General features: G+C 47.7%; 1 protein-coding gene across 1 annotated transcript in view; it reads right to left on the bottom strand.

Annotated features, from left to right (window-relative positions):
- RBM19 (RNA binding motif protein 19) overlaps positions 1–17,489 on the bottom strand; it is a 62,726-nt gene that overhangs the window by 36,618 nt on the left and 8,619 nt on the right. Inside the window, exons 14-23 of the mRNA XM_059827684.1 lie at positions 16,913–17,009; positions 16,274–16,384; positions 15,577–15,777; positions 14,959–15,079; positions 13,222–13,248; positions 12,249–12,403; positions 10,912–10,972; positions 9,102–9,181; positions 7,811–7,866; positions 6,203–6,319 (exon numbers count right to left, since the gene is read on the bottom strand). Coding sequence (XP_059683667.1) covers positions 6,203–6,319; positions 7,811–7,866; positions 9,102–9,181; positions 10,912–10,972; positions 12,249–12,403; positions 13,222–13,248; positions 14,959–15,079; positions 15,577–15,777; positions 16,274–16,384; positions 16,913–17,009 — 1,026 coding nt within the window. The remainder of the gene's footprint in view (positions 1–6,202; positions 6,320–7,810; positions 7,867–9,101; positions 9,182–10,911; positions 10,973–12,248; positions 12,404–13,221; positions 13,249–14,958; positions 15,080–15,576; positions 15,778–16,273; positions 16,385–16,912; positions 17,010–17,489) is intronic.

Here is a 17,489-nt window from a genome sequence, read left to right as displayed (position 1 = left end):
CTCAAATAATAGTCTCAATATTTTATCTTGTCAATTTAATTTTGTTTTGATTGTAAAGGGCTAAGAGCATAACAAATAGGAAGTTTTATAGTCCTATGAATCACAGTCACATTTGCAATGCACATGCCCTTAACCTAGACTCTGTAGGGTGCTGGGGGGAGTTTCCAGCTGTTGAACACCGGAGGAAGATCTGCACTTTGGCTTTTCAGAGGAGGGCACAGCACACGCTGGGGGACATCGCTCCCAGCAGACAGTAAGGAGCTAAGCAGGCGATCTGGGCAGAAGGAGACGTCTCACCTAGGACAGATCTGCTGATGTGGTCGGATGGCAGAAGGAACCAGTGCACCCATGGTTACTGGGAATCACTGAGCCTCTTCACCGTCTCCAGACTGGCCCTCCAGCATGGGCTCAGCACCTCCTGGGGCTTCTCCCCAACATCCCACCCACCAGCTTCATCTCCCCTGGCTGCAGCTGCGCAGCACGAGGAGGAGCTCACTGTGACCTCTGCAGCCCCCCCGACATTCATGGACCACCCAACTGCAGCAGGACAGGACGGAGAGAAAAATTTTAAGCAGCTAAGAGGAAGCAGCAATGGATGTCGAAACATTTCTAGCACAACATCTAGGGTTTTAAAAGCAAAAGCATCACTTGCAGAGTAACCTGACCTTAGGCTGTTCAGCAAGCTATGCTTGGGCTGTCTGCACTGAATATTCTAATTAATATTGCCCAGCACTTGCTTAACAAACTCACATGTTTATGAAGGAACTAATTTTTTCCTCCTCTGCCTTTCGGTAGCAAAGATTTCCATGGCTTCCACAGGGCAACATTACTTTGGGAAGGAGAAATTGTCTCCAGTCATGTAGACTCCATTACTGGGAGAAAGGTGTGAACAGCAAGCATGTCTGACAGACGGATTCATTATACCACCGTGTCCTTCATAATGGGAAATGAAAAGCCCATTCTGATAACTACACTTTATTATAATAGGTCAGAAGAAGTGAAAGGCATCATCTTATAAAATTAACTTCATAAAGACTGCCTTTAAAAAAAAATATCTCTGCCAGTTTATTCACCGTATCTTTCTTCAGAGATTTTTCTTCTTCTAGAAGAGACATGACTCCAAAGTCTTGTCCCACTGGCTGTCTTCACATTTACCCTCTATCAGAGGGAATAGATCTGTTTTCTCCTAATCAGTCCCAGGCACTTGTTTTGCCAGATGCAATAAATGCCATGTCTTTGTCAAGACAGAGAAAGTAGTCAGCAAAGTAGTTAAAATTAAAAGAGACACCCACCCCTGAAGGTCTTCCTAAGCAGCAGCATTACTTTATAGAAAAGTCAGAATATGGAGATAAATACACCCGATAACCCGTTCTGTGCTCTGGCATACCTTTCAATTGCTTTTTCTGCTAGCTGCTTCTTTAGTCAAACTAAAGTCCAGGGTCTCAGCTGATAATAATTTTATGATTTTATGACTTTACACAATGCGTTTGAAATCAGTTCCTACAGCTGAAAGGCAAGGGATGGCCAGACGGACATTAAAACACCTTCCACACTGACAGTGCTGACATCCCATCTCGCTCCCAATTTTGAGGGTTAGGGTCTACCGCAACTAATTGGCGGAGGAGGGCAGGAAGCGATGCTCATTGCAATTTTAGGAGAATTTAGAGATACAGACCCACCGATAAGTTCTCAGATATATTTTGCAAAGAAAAGAGGAAACAACGCCAGCCCCAAAACACGCTACTTGAGGTGCAACTCTAATAACTGCTCCTTTCAGTAGTATAAGCATCAGGTATGTCAAAGTCTAGGCAGACTTTCTACAGTATCTGTCCCTCAGGTTGCATTTAATTGGGTGGAAATCTTTTAGAAGTCTTTTTCTAAATCTAATCATTCCTCCTTTGGGGAAAATAAAACATACCTCTCCTTGAAATGTTATATGCCAACTGCAAAACAGCCTTATTTTTAATATTCATGGAAGTTGGTGCAGAAAGGGGGGCGAAGGATGGAAGGGGATGCTATGAAACAAATAGTTAATTGGAACTTCCAATGAAGGCTGCACAGATCTAATGTGATAGATTTTAAAGGAGCCTCATTTTCAGAAATTGCCAGAGCTCCAATCTGTGAAAATGTGGCTTTTCACAGATCTCCAATTCGGCTTGCCACATCTAGAGTTCCTTTTGAAAAAAAAAATCTTGCCATAAAAGCCCCCCAATTTGGTAGCAAAAATTAGCAGCCTTCATGGGATATCAATCCCTTTGTCTCTCCTCCCCTAACCGTGGCTCTTTGGAAAGAACTAAGGACCATTTGTCTTTTGTTATTTTTCCAGGTAGTAAAGATAAGAGTAGAATCTAATAAAGAACAAAAATGGGGGGAAAAAACCACACGCACAAAAGCTAAATCTTCACACCTAGCCCAAAAACAGCCCCTATAATTGAGAAGCATATCTCCCTCTGAAGAAAATAACACCTATCGGGTCTCAAAAAAAAAAAAAAGAAATAAAAAAACCCCTCCCCTGAAGGTGTGAGAGAGGCTAACACCTCCAGGAGAAGATGGCGAGACACGCTCTGAACCAGCACCGCACACCCCAGCAAAGCCATCGGGTGCGTGGTGGGAGGCGGGCAGCACCTAAGGCTCATGGAGCCCTGCACCAAGACGTTAATTTTGCAGGGGGAGGACTTCAGCTGTTAACCAGAGCAGTCGTGACTCCCATACAGAGAAAATTAAGTGCCACCTTTCTCCAGCCCAAGAATTAGAACTCGATATCCCCAAACTCCAAAATTAAAAGAAACACATTTGCTTTGAATCGCCTGCAAACTATGAACTTGGGGAAAAAAAAAAAAATCAAGTTGAATTTTACACCCACTCACAGACCTTTCCCAAGGGACTGGCTGGCCTCCCTCCTCCCAGGGGTCCACCTCACCGCCGGGAACGGGCAGGAGGAAACTCCTGGGGAACGCGGCTTCCCAAACCTGCCGGTGCTCATGACGCAGAGGACACGTGCGGTCGTGCGATGGAAGCACGCGTGTCACCAAACACTTCCAAACCACAGCGAGGTCCAGCCCGGAGGACGGCACAGAGCCTTTCCCCGTGGTTTGCAGAGATGGCTTGAAGCAGCCAGGGAAGGGCAACAGCAAGGGAAGGCACAGGCAAGACAGCCACGGTCTACCTTCAACTGCTGTAAGAACACGAACGATGGCGCAGGGCAAGTCTAAGCATTTAAGCGATGGATCCATAAACAAAGATCTTAAAAAGCATAGAGACAACCAGGGCAGGATTTCCTGAACTGCCATTACTCAGCAGCACAGGTACAGCAGCTTCCAAAATTCACTATTCAAAACACTCAACTCCCCCGTTTTGCTGTTCCAGTGTCATCAACACCTACTGCGGGTCCATTTAGAAAGGAGGATGCAGCTCCCTGACAAAGCTCAAAACATGGGAACATTTGTTTGGAGTAATATTTTTGTTATATTTGTATGTATATTTGTGTATATATTTGTATATATATTCGTTATATTTGTTATTTTGTAATATATTTGTTTGGGGTAATATATAGCCAATAAATATATTTGGAAATATTTATTTGGATAACATATATATTTGTCTGGGGTAATACATACAAACACATACATAGTGTGTGTGTATATATGGATATTTATTTATTATTTTTTCTCCTGCCCAGGCAATTGCGAAAAGAAAAAAAGCAAGCACAGAAGGAAGCAGGTTGGGAGACAACATCAGCTGCAGGGCTGGAAAGTGGCTTTTGAGCATGTGAAACAATAGAGGAGATGCTCGCCCTGCAAAGCCTCCCACCTCCGCGGGCCCGGGGCTGCTGCCCTGCGTGGCGAAGCCCGGCGGCATGGCCCGGTGGTCCCCAGGCTGGCGGTCCCTTGCTGTCCCCAGGCTGGTGGTCCCCAGCCAGCCTTTCCTGGGCAGGCTAAGAGTGCCCCCTGCAGCCATGCCGTCCGTGCCGCCTCTGCTGCCAAGCAATTGTTCGCAATTTCAAATAAATAAATAACGAAATACAAATAAGACAGGCTCCTAAATGCAGAAAGAGCTAAAAGCTCCAGAGCAAAGGCATCTGATTTAAAAGCACAAAAAAGCAATCTAGGAGGATGAAGTGTTTAGTAGCGCTCCGTCATGCCTGGTTTTAGCAGCTCTGAAGGGAAGGAGGGATGGCAGGGGTGGAGGAAGGATTGTGGGTCCCCCCCAAGCCGTTGGCTTTTGTTTTGAGGATAAAAAAACCCCACATCTCTGAATATCCTAGGTAAATGAAACCTATGTTCACGCATCGCTCCGAGAGCGCTGTCAACGGCGCACGCGGCTAGAAGCTGCATGTTCCTTGCAATATTAATCAGACTGCTCCTCTACCCCTCCTCTCCACAGCACTAAGGTGCTAGACAAGACAGGAGGAAAAAAAACCTATCAAAAGCCCCACAGTCTCTGCTGGGCTTGTCTATCCTTGTGATATACATAAGCCTCCCACCTCCTTGAACTTAACCCAGGGCCCTAGACGGCAGATCGATCTTTCTGGTTTTGTTTGCTCCAGCTTTACGAAGGTCACGTCTGTAGCCACACAGTGTTGGGTTTTAAATTAGCAGTGCCCCACGTGCTAAGAAAACTCAGCACAGTGACTTCGAAGTCCAGGTTTTTTTGCCCTGTTTCAGTAGGGCCTCTCAGGGCAGTGTTGAAGCTAAAGCGTCCAAGCCACACAGCGCAAGCAAGAAAAACCTTTTTTTGCTCTTCCATAGGGATCTTTACGTTGTGCCTACCATCACCCTTCCAGCAACGTGTGTCCAAGAGCCAAGTCACGGTCTGCGTTCAGTTAAATCCCCAGAGCTCACCCCAAAACAGTGTTGTGCAACACACAGCCTTCCTCGCCACCTTCCCCCTTGTGAGGAAACAGCCTACCAGCCATGCGGCAACCACTGTCCTTACCTGTGGTCAAGCCAGGAGAACATCACACGCTAACGAAGTAGGTAGAATCCACTGTACATAGGGAAATGCGTAGTTCCCCCCCAACAAGGAACAAATCACTGCCCCGCAGCTCCTCGCAAGGCAGTTTTCACTGCATGGTCTGGGGAGGTTTCAAAGGGTTAAGTGATTCCTCAGCTCAGTCCCTTTGGAAGGAAGCGCCACAGCCCTGACCAGAGGAAAGCGCCTGCCTTCTGCTTAGACAACCCACACGGAAAAGCCACCTCCTAACACAGTACTTCACCGCGCCCTGCAGATGTGAGCTGTCACCCTTATTGTGCAGATGGGGAAAACTGATGGGCAGAGCTGGACACCCATTCCCCCAAATTCTTTCTGCAAGCCAGCAGCGGAGCAGGGACCATGGCCTGTGTCAACGAGCAAAAGACTTTCACCCTGGGAGCAGAAAAGATGCTCTATTTTACAAAGTTTCACCTCTTTTCCAGGATGCATTACAAGGCTTAATGAGTCACGGCACAAAAGGCTGAGGATACAGAGAAAACAGACATCAGCCAGCGCACAGAAGAATGTAGGCTGGGATCCTAAAATCCCTATTCAACACTCAACACTATCCCAGGCAAGTATCACGGCTGACAAGGTATTTCTTGCCAGAGAGGGTATTACAGGCAGAATAGTCCCACATCCTTACAGACACAGGGCTGCCAACCACAGGGCAACACCCCACCGGCTATGCGAGGCACACGCAGTGAAATACTCGTGGAAAGGAAAACAAGATGTAAGCGCTCCCTCCATGATGGGAAAGAGCTACACCATCACGTGGGCAAGACAGATGGAGGAGGGATCCAGCCCAGCTAAAACCTTTCACAGCAGCTGTCTGCAGCAGCTCTGGGTGCTCCTCCCCAGGCAGGTGTGCTGAGCATCAGGAAAGCTGCTGCACGCCTTTCAGCGTTGGATATTTTTTTTCCTCTTGCCTATGTCATTTACTCGACGGGCGGGGAGATCTCCAGGCTCCACGGTGATGGGCCACCGGGTCTGACAGCTCACAGTGGCGCCAGCCAAAATGCTGGCTTGTGTGATCTGTCTCACCAGCAGAATTTCTATACTGGTATAACCTGCCAAGCCATTTATATTTACATTCAGTAAAAGGCTTGTTTACATCCACAAAGAAAACAAAACTCATAATATTAAAAATCCAATAGCAAGACCCCGTACGAAAATCACACCGGCTCCAGCCTGGAGCACACCGCAGACCCGACGGAAAGCGCTTTCCTACCTGAAGAGTTCCCTGATTTCCCTGACGGTGGCCTGGAACGGGATGTTTCGGACCAAGATCTTGGAAGTCTTCTGCTTCTTGACGGTTTGTTTCTTTCGAGACGATTTCACAGCGGGCCTATGAAGTCAACAGAAAGGGCAGGTAAGGACCACCGTGCAGCAAAACACCCATCGCATTCTGGCTCCTTCCAAATTAGGAAAGCAGAAAAATTAGCCAGCTAGCTCACATCGACATCCTCGCTGGCATCTTACTGGTGACAATGGAAGTTTCATACAGTACACCAAGAAGGAATGAATTTCAGTGATTTAAATCCTACAGCTGAAAAATCAAGCTCCCAGCTTGCTGACTGCAACCTCAGTTGAGGTCAGGCAGTGGGCCGGGACTCACATTTGCCACCAACTTCTGTTTTAACATCAAACCTTGTCCATTCGATTGTCAGGAGAACATACAAATTGATATATTAAAAAAAGTAGCTTAATGTAAGCTAATTTTGATTCTTTTTCTTACCGGCTTAGAAAATAGCAAATGACGTTTTTGAATAATTATTAATTTTTATATATTTTTTTTTTACTTCAGAATTGTACTGCATTTGAACAAGATAAGAATTTCCCTAACACAAAACACAGCAGCTTATTTCATAAAGCAAAGCATGCCGCATTGTAGGCTGGATACCTGCTGAAGGGATTTTAAAAATTGAACTGGATGAAAATGGTTTATTAAAAGAATTGAAATACAAAGTGCAGACAGGGAGCTGTCAGATTGCTTCTGGTCCCCAGGGACCAGGTTTTCAAACAGACGTTGACATTTCAGAGATACCTCCTCCAGCAGGGTTTCCAAAGTGTCTAAAGGACAGTTTTTAGGTGCCAACATTCACCTTCAAACATCTGGATTAAGTTTCAGCTTTGCACTAAAAAAGATTCTGTACTGAATAAACACCAGGAAGGAAACCCTAAAAAGTACGACTCTAACTCCAAGTAAATTCATCCACAAGTAACCATCTCCTCTGCACCCGACAGCCCAAACAAAAGAAGTTAAATCCAAATTTTTTTCAAGCAGTAAACTCCCCCCTGCATTTCTCTTGATTCGATCAGAATTGGCAGCAGAACATTATTCTTAAGCTGCTGTTCTCCCTGATGAACTAGGGCAAAACATTTCATGACCCAGAGAGTATTTGTCTTCAAGAACTCTCTAAACCCACTGGAACTTGGGCTATCAGTTGATTTGGCAATGTTGACCGACCTGTCAAAGCAGAGGTTTTAGAGGAGCCTTTTCCTTGAATGTGGAAGAAACCTCAAGTGCCTGGTTCTCACTTTGGACTCATTTTTGGGGTCCCACCACACTGCATGCTGCTTAGGGATTTTAACTGGAAAAATGTCATTTAGTGAGCGAACACCTTCGCATCAGCTATTCGTCCTTTCTTTTTTCTTTTCAAGTAAGACTGACTGAAGTGGCTCTGAGTAAAGCAAAAAGGCTGATGTGTTCAACAGTCAGAGCACTACCGATCACATCCCTCATGATGCAGGGATGCTAGGTAAGAAATTAAGACCCTACCAAGCATTACTGCAGCTTAAATGTAACCATATTACAGAGGTGAGACATAAGCTTTACCTGACAGCTCTCTCTGAGATTTTCACTTCCAGCTTATGGCCGTCTACAGAGCAGCCCTAGAAGTTAAAACAAAGAAGCAACAACAACAACAAAATAAGAAATCAAAGTCACAACACCTTCCAAGCTTCCAGGATACAAGCACAGCATTTCACATCTTGCTCTATCCCATATATTCTTCCCCTTCTCCCTGCCAAAGTTTTTCTCTGTTGAACACCACTCATGCACAGCAAGGCTTCTGATATGAGGTGGAAGACAGCGTGACTGACTGAAGCAGTAGCCAACATCCCTGATCTAGCTGTCCAACAACCCCAGCTCTGCCACTAAACTGGCAAAGATAAGTCACTTCACCGCCCTGGGCTACAGTTTCCTTTCCCTCTAGACTGCAAACTCTTCAAGGCAGTGACCGTCTTGCTATTTGTTCTGGAATGAGGCAAGGATGTCTCACTGGCCATCAGTAGCCAATACAGCAAGAATCTCTTGCTTCCTGCACCTCAAATAATTTCCTGCAGTTCAGCACTGAAAACAAGCAGCCTCTTGACAGGGCACATGACATGCAAAGGCACTATTACACTGGGATCCTGGAGCTCTGCTGCCCACTCCCTCCACAAAATACCCATTTTCCTGCTTTCTCTCTTCCCCAGGATTCCGCCTTTCAAAAGGATGGAGAATGCACATCTACCCCAAGACCACCTAGGCTGTGGAATGTGAAACAACCACCTATTGAAGGTGTAATTCATGGATTGTGGTCACTGAACGTGCACAGATTACACAGAGTAATTCCTTGACATCTGCCTAGAAAGGGATTGCTCACTGTTCTAGCAGCAGAGGGAATGATTTATTCCTTCAGAGTGCAGCCAAACCCTGTGGCATGTGTCCTGGGGAAGGCGGGAGGCTAGAAGACCCTGAAGCAATGGCAGATTCGCAGAGGGTAGAGCTGAACTCTGCAGCACTAAATACTAAGCAATATTTATTCTCATTGTGAGTAGGAGCCTGGGTCTTAGTCACCTCTGCAAAGGGATCCTTGCAGAATAAACTCATTAAATTTCAATCATAGCACATTTTCTGCCACCTCTGTATTGGATCAGCACTAGGAAACACTCTTCTGTATGAGGTCTTGTCCCTTTACACACCCTCTTTCCTCACAAACCCGGCCCATTTTAGAGGCTTCTCCATCTGCACAGTGTAACTCATAGCACTGACATCCTCAGCTACATTTTGAACCTTACAGTGCATCCAAGCCTTTGCCCACTACCTCTGGAAAGAAATCTGGACTGACAATGCTTGAGCTTACCTGGAGCCGGCGCAGGGCTTTCTGGGCGCTCTCTGGCTTCTTGTACTCTACAAATCCAAAGCCCATTGAAAGCAAAGTGCCTGTCAGAAGAGAAAGGGGACTCATTAAGCTAGCAGGAAACAGTGACAATGTTAAGATTCAGAAACAAATCAGAAGCAAGCGCTGATTGCCAAAAACTAATACCCCAGGCAAAGGGCCAGCCTGCCCGTGCCCTGACTCTGACGCTCCTCACGAGCACCCCTTACTGACTTGTTCTGAGCAAGACTCTGCTCTAGAACAGCTTGTTTTGGTGCCAATGTCAAAGAGGAGATAACCAATGCTGCATGCAAAACAGATTTTTTTGCTTTGCATAATTTCAGTGCAACCTCCTTAGATAAAACACTAAGTCCTACAAAACAGCCACTGGTCATAGTCAGGGTAAGCGATCCCTTTATGGATACAGAAACATTTGTTTATACACAGGACCACTTCCTCACGAGTGAAATGAGACCTTCATCTGGAAAATTCGCCAGCTACCCAGAAATGAGTGTGACTTTTGTTGCAGCAATATGCAGGTTGCAGTTTGGTCCCCAGAGGAGACACTTCTAACCTGCAACCCCTTCAGAAATTAATTTTGGCCAACACTTGACAAGCAGTCAGTTACTGACCACCGCTGGCAGCTGAGCATTTGAGATCTGTTTCAGTTTTGACTGCCACGTGCTGTATTCCCCCTCATCACCAAGTGCATGCCCTGTGTTTCGTCTGAGAGACAAAATGCCTTGGAGGTCTGCAAGGCGGAAAAGGAGCAACCGCTTCTATAAACCTGGGTGGGCAGCTGCCAGTTCCACACCACAGGAGACATCTATTCCACCACCCCGCACAGCATAGGTTTGCAGTACCCATGGTCACACCGTGCTTCTGAGGGACACATCGACCAGTACAAGAGCCATAGTTAAGGCTGGGTGAGGAAAGGAAAAATCCACAAGCAAAAACGTAACACCCAGTTTCCACCTTCAAAACCTCAGTGGTAGCACACTGTAGAGATCACCCCACAGTGACAGAAGGGGATCGCTTCAGTAGGCGGTATGAGATCAGCCCAGGCTCAAATGTTGTTTTCTGGTCATGAGCACAGCTGCAGCCAGACACGTGAGCAGTACTGAAGAGTTCACTTTATTTCTTTTTCTTTCAGTGGATCTGAGTTTTCAAGCATCCCATGCAAGAGGAACCCTGTTAAGGCAAAATCCCGTGAAGCTGTGCAACTCCCTAACCTAAAATCCAGAAAGAAGACAGGGCCCATCTACCCAGTGCTTGCCTTAAGCAAACTCTTCCCTATCCAACCACCCAGAAAGCAAGAGCAGTCAACACAACAGGCACAACCACTCGTCACTGCAGCCTGCTGGGTTCGAAACTGGCAGGCAGAAGGCAAACGAAGCCCACTCAGCACAGTACTCAGCCAGGCATCCTTGAAGATCCCGGCCATTATTGCGGATAAAGCATGTCGCGCGCAGGTTTAATCATCGTGGGGCACCGGTTCCTTTCAACTTGCATCCCGCTCTCTTCTGTGATCCTGGAGGAGTTGGCTCCTCTATCCTGATCTCAAGAGAAGGCCACGTCTCCACAAATCCCACAATTGAGCTTAACCTTCTAGATCAAACCCCAGGGTATTTTTGGTTGCTGCTTTCAGCCATTTCAACAGGCACACTTCTAGAAATATTAAGGATTTTGCCAACGAGAACACAAATGCTCAGCCAGATGAATGCTAAAGCAATGCTACACCTGAGCCCTCAGCAACCAGCTGAGGGAAGGAATTGAACAGCAATATCTAGAGTACCTGCTTTGTCTTTCTTCTTGGATATTGTGCAGCTCTTCACAGCTCCCACTTTGGAGAATGTCTGCAAGGAATTTGGACACGTGATTCAGTTCCCTTTGTCACAGGCTTGCAACTCAACTCGAGTGACAATGTGGCCCTCTTCCAGAGCCAGGAGCACACGCTCGCAGGCCCACCTCCCCCCAGCGCACACCTGACAAGCAGTCAGTGCAGCTGTGTCTTTTCTTATAAAACTATTTCTGTACAAATATACACCCACACAGCCTTTTAAAGAAGTCTATATGCACATTCCCAGAAATCCTCCACCACCCCTCAGAAACTGCGCAGAGACCTGGGATGGCTTTGGAGGAACACTATGGATTACAAGATGCCCTCACACCCAGGTGGGGACCTTGGGGCAGTTGACTCCTGTGATGCCCCTTGAATATGGCTCCTTCCAAAGCCATGCAGGAGGGGCTGTCCTACAGTGGCCAACCATCTGTTCAACTCCTTCATAAAACTGCAGCCAGAAGGCAGAAAAAGAAGAGGGGACAGGTCCCAGTCCTCCTCTGAACGTGTACATTTGCCCCCAGACCCAACCGGACCAGGTCCACATTAGTACCGCAGTCCCAAGAACATGGGTCCAAGATCGACTGACATTGTGCCAGCATTCTTGGGCCATGAAATGTGGCTTTGCACATGGCTACAAAAAGGGGCAGAGACGGGAGCTCCCAGTTGCTTTTCCCTATTTTGCTATTAACATCCCACACGGCTTTAGAAATACTACGATCTCTCCCAAGTGCTTTGCTGAGGTAAAGCAGCACAGACAGCTCAACATTGGTAGAAGCTTACATGAAAAGCACATCTCAGCGAAACCGTCATTTACTTATTTATTGCCTTAACACACAAAGCAGTATCACAGCTGCACAAGTGCTTGTCCCAAGGAGAAGCATTATGAGGAGTCTTAAAAGATTTCCTACTGCCTCCACCTGTCCCGAGGTGGAATTAAAGCCCATCAAAACTGTTTCAGATACACTTGTCTTAATTGACTCCTGAAACCCCAAAGCAGACATTCCCAGTCGCAGTACAATCCAGTGCTCCCTCGTCTCCCATTAGGTCATACTGGCTGCAATTTAACTCCTTTAAACATTTTATCCTCAGCACAAAAGAGGTGGAGAACAGCTTGCCCCTTGCATTCTGCAGCAGACTAGAGCCCTTTCTTCTAGCCCGTGCTGGGAGTGGGAGCTTTACTCCATCAAGCGTCTCAGTTTGGCCCTCAAACACACGCTCAAGCCCACCCTGCTTCACCTGAGCAGACTGTGCCAAGCAAAACCCAGTCCCGCCCCTCGCTTATGGCTCACCTCCTTCAGTGTGTCTTCTGTGGTGGCAAAGTTCAGGTTTTTGATGAACAAGGTACACCCAGGAATGCTTTCTTCTTCCTCCTCCTCTTCTTCCTCCTCTTCTTCCTGTGCCGCTGTTTCCTCTGAGACCTTTATAGCTGTGTCAGTGTCATCACCTGAAACAAAAAGAATAAGCCCAACTTTGTAAGATGTAACAAAGCAAAATTTGGGAGGAGTTTGCCCACTACCCGAGCTAATAGTTACTACTCCAGCAGGAACAGGCCACCTCTCTATTGGCTCTTTGTGGGCAGACATAGACTGAAACAAGCTCAACACACAGTATATGAACGTGTCCCCATGAAAACTAAAATATTGCCTATTCTTTGAGTGTAGAAACACCACAAACCTGCTTCCCCAGCACTCAGACACCTTCACATCAAACCTAGCCAGACACCTGCTGAACTAAGCAAGGGGCCCCAAACTTGCTTGAACATCTTTCCGCACTGCTCTGAAACCTGAAATCTCTTGCCAATACCTATCTGCAGAATGTGAAATAACATCCTCATCGGCATGTGAAGGAATATGGTTTGTTAAGCCCAAACACATACTGAAGGGCAATGAAGAACTGCACCCAGCACAGAGGCCATGATCTGAAAGGACTTCACTATAGCATTAACACTTCCAGAGCCATGGATTTATACTCCATGACCTGCAAACCTCACTCAGGTCAACAGCAACACACACTATTTTGTACAAATCTTGCTTTGGGATTCTGCAAAGACAAATCTATAAAAAGAAAACCAAGTAATCAAGCTGCAATTCAGCAGTCAGCGCAACAGCTTCCTCTGGGGCAAACAAGCCCCACAATGGAGCTGTGAGCGCCTGTCCACAGCTGGGAAGTTAAGAGAAACCTGGGTACCGTACAGCTGATCAATGGGCAAGTCTGCTGGTATTCGGCTGGTCTTAGCAAGGAGGGAGGCTTTGGCAACTGCACTTGGACTCTCTCCATCCATCCATTTTCCTCTCTTCCCAACTTCTAAAATGGCTTAATAATTTCTACTGTACTTAATGCAATGAAGAGGCCTCAAAGCTACTGGGCACATGCGACAGGAGAGAGGAGAGACCTGTCAGAGCCTGCGCTGAAGCGGAGACTGCAGTAGGACTAGGCCCTTAATAGACATCAGAGAATACACGCGAGCTCTTGCTCGCTCTCTCTCATCCACTAACTTACCAACGCCTTTCCTCGCTAGACCACTTGTCTTTTAGAGCAGCTTCAACCCCTACAGCACAGCTGATGCCATGCTCAGAAGGGACAAATTACACATCTCCCTTTGGCATTAACAACCCCCTCGGCAATTTTTCCAGGCTTATTCCTCCCTCATTCCTCCCCTCATACGAGGGGAACCTGCACTGGCCCAGCAGTGTGCAGAGACCCCCAGCTCTATCCCTAGAGCCAGCCGTCTTTCTCTACCTGGCTCCATCTGGCTGCCCTCCTTGCTCCCAGCACCACACAAGCCCAAGCCTTTTTGGTCAGATGGTCCGACCCTCCTTGCTCCAGCCGGCGGGGTATTTGCCAACAAAGCACAGAAAAAAACCCATCACCTTTGAAGGAGGCTTGTTTGAGGAAAGGGGAGGGAAGAGACTCAGTGAGACGGGGGCAGGATGAAGAGGTGCTTCCATCTGTGGCCGGCACAATACAACATGGCCACGTGTTGCCACCTGAAGCCCTTTTGAGAGCAAGGAGTTCACTGCACATCCCCTCCCTTTCCTCTCCCAGATCCAGATGCTGGCAGCAAAGACCATTATCAGCCCCGAGCAGCCTTCCAGGTGCTCCTGTGCTTAAAGCCCTTTATCTCCAGGTGAGGGTCTTGGTTACTGGGAGATTAAGTGCCCCCCCCCCCCCCCCACCTCCCTCTGGCTCCAGACTTCCCTGTGACCCAGGCGCAGAATGGCAGCCCGGGAAAAGGCTTTTCATCAGCTTTTCTCCCCCCTCCCAAAAGCTCAGAGTACTGAAATACCTTCTAGCAAAACAAACCTACAAAAAGCCACACTTCCTTGGCCTCCTCCTTTCCTGAAAGGTTTTAAATATAGAGGCAAGATTTAATTTTTAGAGCCCCTGGCATGGGAAACAAGAGGTTATACTCAGGGAGGGAAGGTCATGTCCTTGCAATGGGAAATCACCCAGACAAAGCATACAGTGGGGCTTGACACAAAAGCACAGAAGAAATGTGCACAGGGACCCACAACCTGTCACCAGCAAGTGAGGCACTCCATCCACTGCTGCCCAGTACTCCCGTTGTTGTGGCATGCCGGGCTGCCCAGGGGCAGGGATGGTGTTCTTGCACAATGCACAACCGCACACACGCTCCGGGGGTCAGGTCCAGCTTACAGAGAACAGCTACTGCCCTCCCGACAGCTGCTGCCGAGTCCAAAAATCTCTTCCCAGAGCTCATGTTAGCCCAGCCCAAACTGGACCTGTGTGCTGCGAGCAGCACTGCACTAACCACATCTCATCCTGGAGGCGAGGAGGGCAGGAACAGGAACGAGCACAATGCTCATGTGCTATGATCAACTAACGTACCGCAGAGCGGGTGACCCTAAGGGCTGTGCAGACGACTTCGTGAGGCTGGTTTCATCCCCGAAGGGTCAGGAATATCAGCCTTGCTGCTTTACACATAAAGGAGTGGTGAAACAACCAGAGATACCTCTGTCCCAAAGTCAAAGTTCTTACCAGGTACCAGCCTTGCTTTGCCCTCCTCTTCTGAAGCCTGAAGGGTTGTTTTTTTCTGGGGGGCCGGGCTGAAGAAGACACCCATTGGAGCCCATTCCAGATACAATGGCACAGAATGAAACTGTAAAGAGAACGCAGAAGAGATGTGAAGAGTGGAGGGCAAGGCCTGAAAAAAGAGCTCTGTTCTCAGCTTTACTTTCCTCTCACTCTGTAATGGAAAACAGCAGTGGAAAAGCAACTTCTTCAGCTGGCTAAACTCTCTTTCACCAAAGAAGACTCTGTATCCAGCCTCACGCAGGACCACAGGCTACCACGTACCGCACTCCTTGCGAAAGGTAAAAGAAACCCTCCCCGGGCCACCGAGGCTTTTCTAGATGTGTCACAGGCCCCTCCGCCAGCTTCTGCAGCTTGAGAGCCCTACTCAGCCACTGCTGCAAAAGGATGCAATGGGCACCTCCCTAAATCCAAGGGATAGAAAGCAACAGCAGTGGCTCTAGGATAACGCACTTCCCTCAAAAGTCCTCTGCATCTCACATTTGTAGCAAGCACTTTCTGCAGCTTCACAACTAGCCAAAATCCACACTCTCCAGACAGCTGCCTGCCCCTCACCACGCTCACCTTGGAGTAGGCCAGCTTGGTGAACGCCTGCTTGGCTTCAGTTGGCTCCAGGAACTCCACGATGGCCGTGATGCCTCCTTCTGGCAGCAGCACCCGGCCCAGGCTGCCGTATTTGCTGAAGACATCCTCCAGCTCTGCTACGCTCGTGCTGGCAGGGAGGTTCTTTACCAGGATCACCGTTTTACTCCGCTCACCAGCGGCCTGCCACATTCGGCGTGGGAAGAAAGGGGAGATTTGATTTAAAAAAGCAAAACCCAGTATCTTACTAACTGAAGATTTCGGATCCAACATGCCATGGTCTCACTCCATATCACACCTTTCCAGAATCCGAGAGGGCCAAGAGCCATTTAGAAAACACGTCCTATAAGATCCACATCCCAGTACAACCTCCTTGTTCCACAAATGCTCATGTATGGAGGTTTCAGCTCCAGATCCACCCTGGTATAGACACAGGACGACTCCCCTGCCTACAGCAAGCTGACCATCATACTGTAAGCCATCATACTATGTATTTCAACCATCCTGAGGGCAGTTGCATTTTCAAATGGACAGAACATTTCCTAACCCACATAAAGGTTCAATCTTGCAAGACGCTGAAGACTTAATTACTAATTTCAAAGAGAGCTGAGGATGTTAGGACTAGGCCGTCATACAGAAGAGGTAGGCCGACATTGCCGTCCCCAGCTGGGCATCTCACCTGACTGAAGGAATCCAAGCTGACTCCGTTTTCAATGAGGAACCGGCGAATTTCCTGGACCAGCTCAGTTTCTCCCAGAGCAACCCTCACTGCCACGCTGTCTTTACTTTCCTGCAAGGCAAGAACATCAGTTGACAATGTGACAAAGCTCAAAGGAGGGAAGCAAAGAGCCTGATCCAGGAAGATGCTGGACACCTGTTGTTCCTGCTGCTCTCATAAGCAGATGCAAAGGGAATTTGGCAGAGAGCTTGAAGGTAAAATGCTCCAGCTCCTCTGAAGCTGCTGCGAGTTTTGCTGTTGGAGTCAGAATGCTTCCCAAGGGAAAAATGAAGTTTCCAGGAAGGATCTGAGCTTTAGGGTGCAAATTCCCAACAACTAGTTATGCAGAAATGCAAAATTCAGTCACAGAAAAGCAGAGTGGGTGGGGGAGCTGGGAATGTGACTTTGTCTTCCAGTGACAAAGGGATTCTTAGGCTCAGACCCACCGGACTGGCTACAGCACCACCGATCTCTCAGCCTGTGTGGTATTTGTGGATACACAGAGGCTTTTGTTGCACAAAAAGACCAGGCAGGCCCTGGGCACGAGAAAACAGATAGGAAAATGATCTCCCATCCCAGCTGATCAATAACCCAACTCACATGATCCAGCACTTGGCTTTTGGAAGCGTTGTACTTCTGGGCAATAGCATCAGCCACGGCATTTGTCCCCACAAACAACGTGTTCCAGTTGTGAGAGCTGGAAAGAGAAAAAAGCCAGATCACACAGTCCCTTCTTCCACTGGTGTCTCTCTATCCAATGGTCCTGGGAAAAAACAGCTTTGAATGCCACCATTAGCAGCCAGGATGAAAAGTGAAAGAAGGGCAGAAGATCCTTAGAGATGGGTCAGGATGAGGGAGGCATGACTGGAGAGGCAACAGAAAGGCAGCAGCGCAGGCAGCTTTGCTCTTCTTCCCTAGACGAAGCTGGCCACAGCTCTGCAGTTACAGCTAGAAGTCCAGATGTTGGCTCAGAGGAACACATGGTTTTTTCAACTAGTTTCCTAAACGCACAAAGCCCGTGCGAGTAAGGCTGCATTCCTCTCCTTTCAAATTTGAAAGTATCGGCCACTTTCAAACTAATTTGTCACACAAAGATAGAGTTCCTACAAGTTTATAAAAACAGGTGGCCAAGTAAAGGAGAAAGACTTAATCGATCTGAAACCACTACCCTAAAGAA

This window comes from Gavia stellata, chromosome 21 (assembly GCF_030936135.1).
Source record: "Gavia stellata isolate bGavSte3 chromosome 21, bGavSte3.hap2, whole genome shotgun sequence".
Classification (NCBI taxonomy): Eukaryota; Metazoa; Chordata; class Aves; order Gaviiformes; family Gaviidae; genus Gavia; species Gavia stellata.
This window is presented reverse-complemented; position numbering and strand designations above follow the sequence as displayed.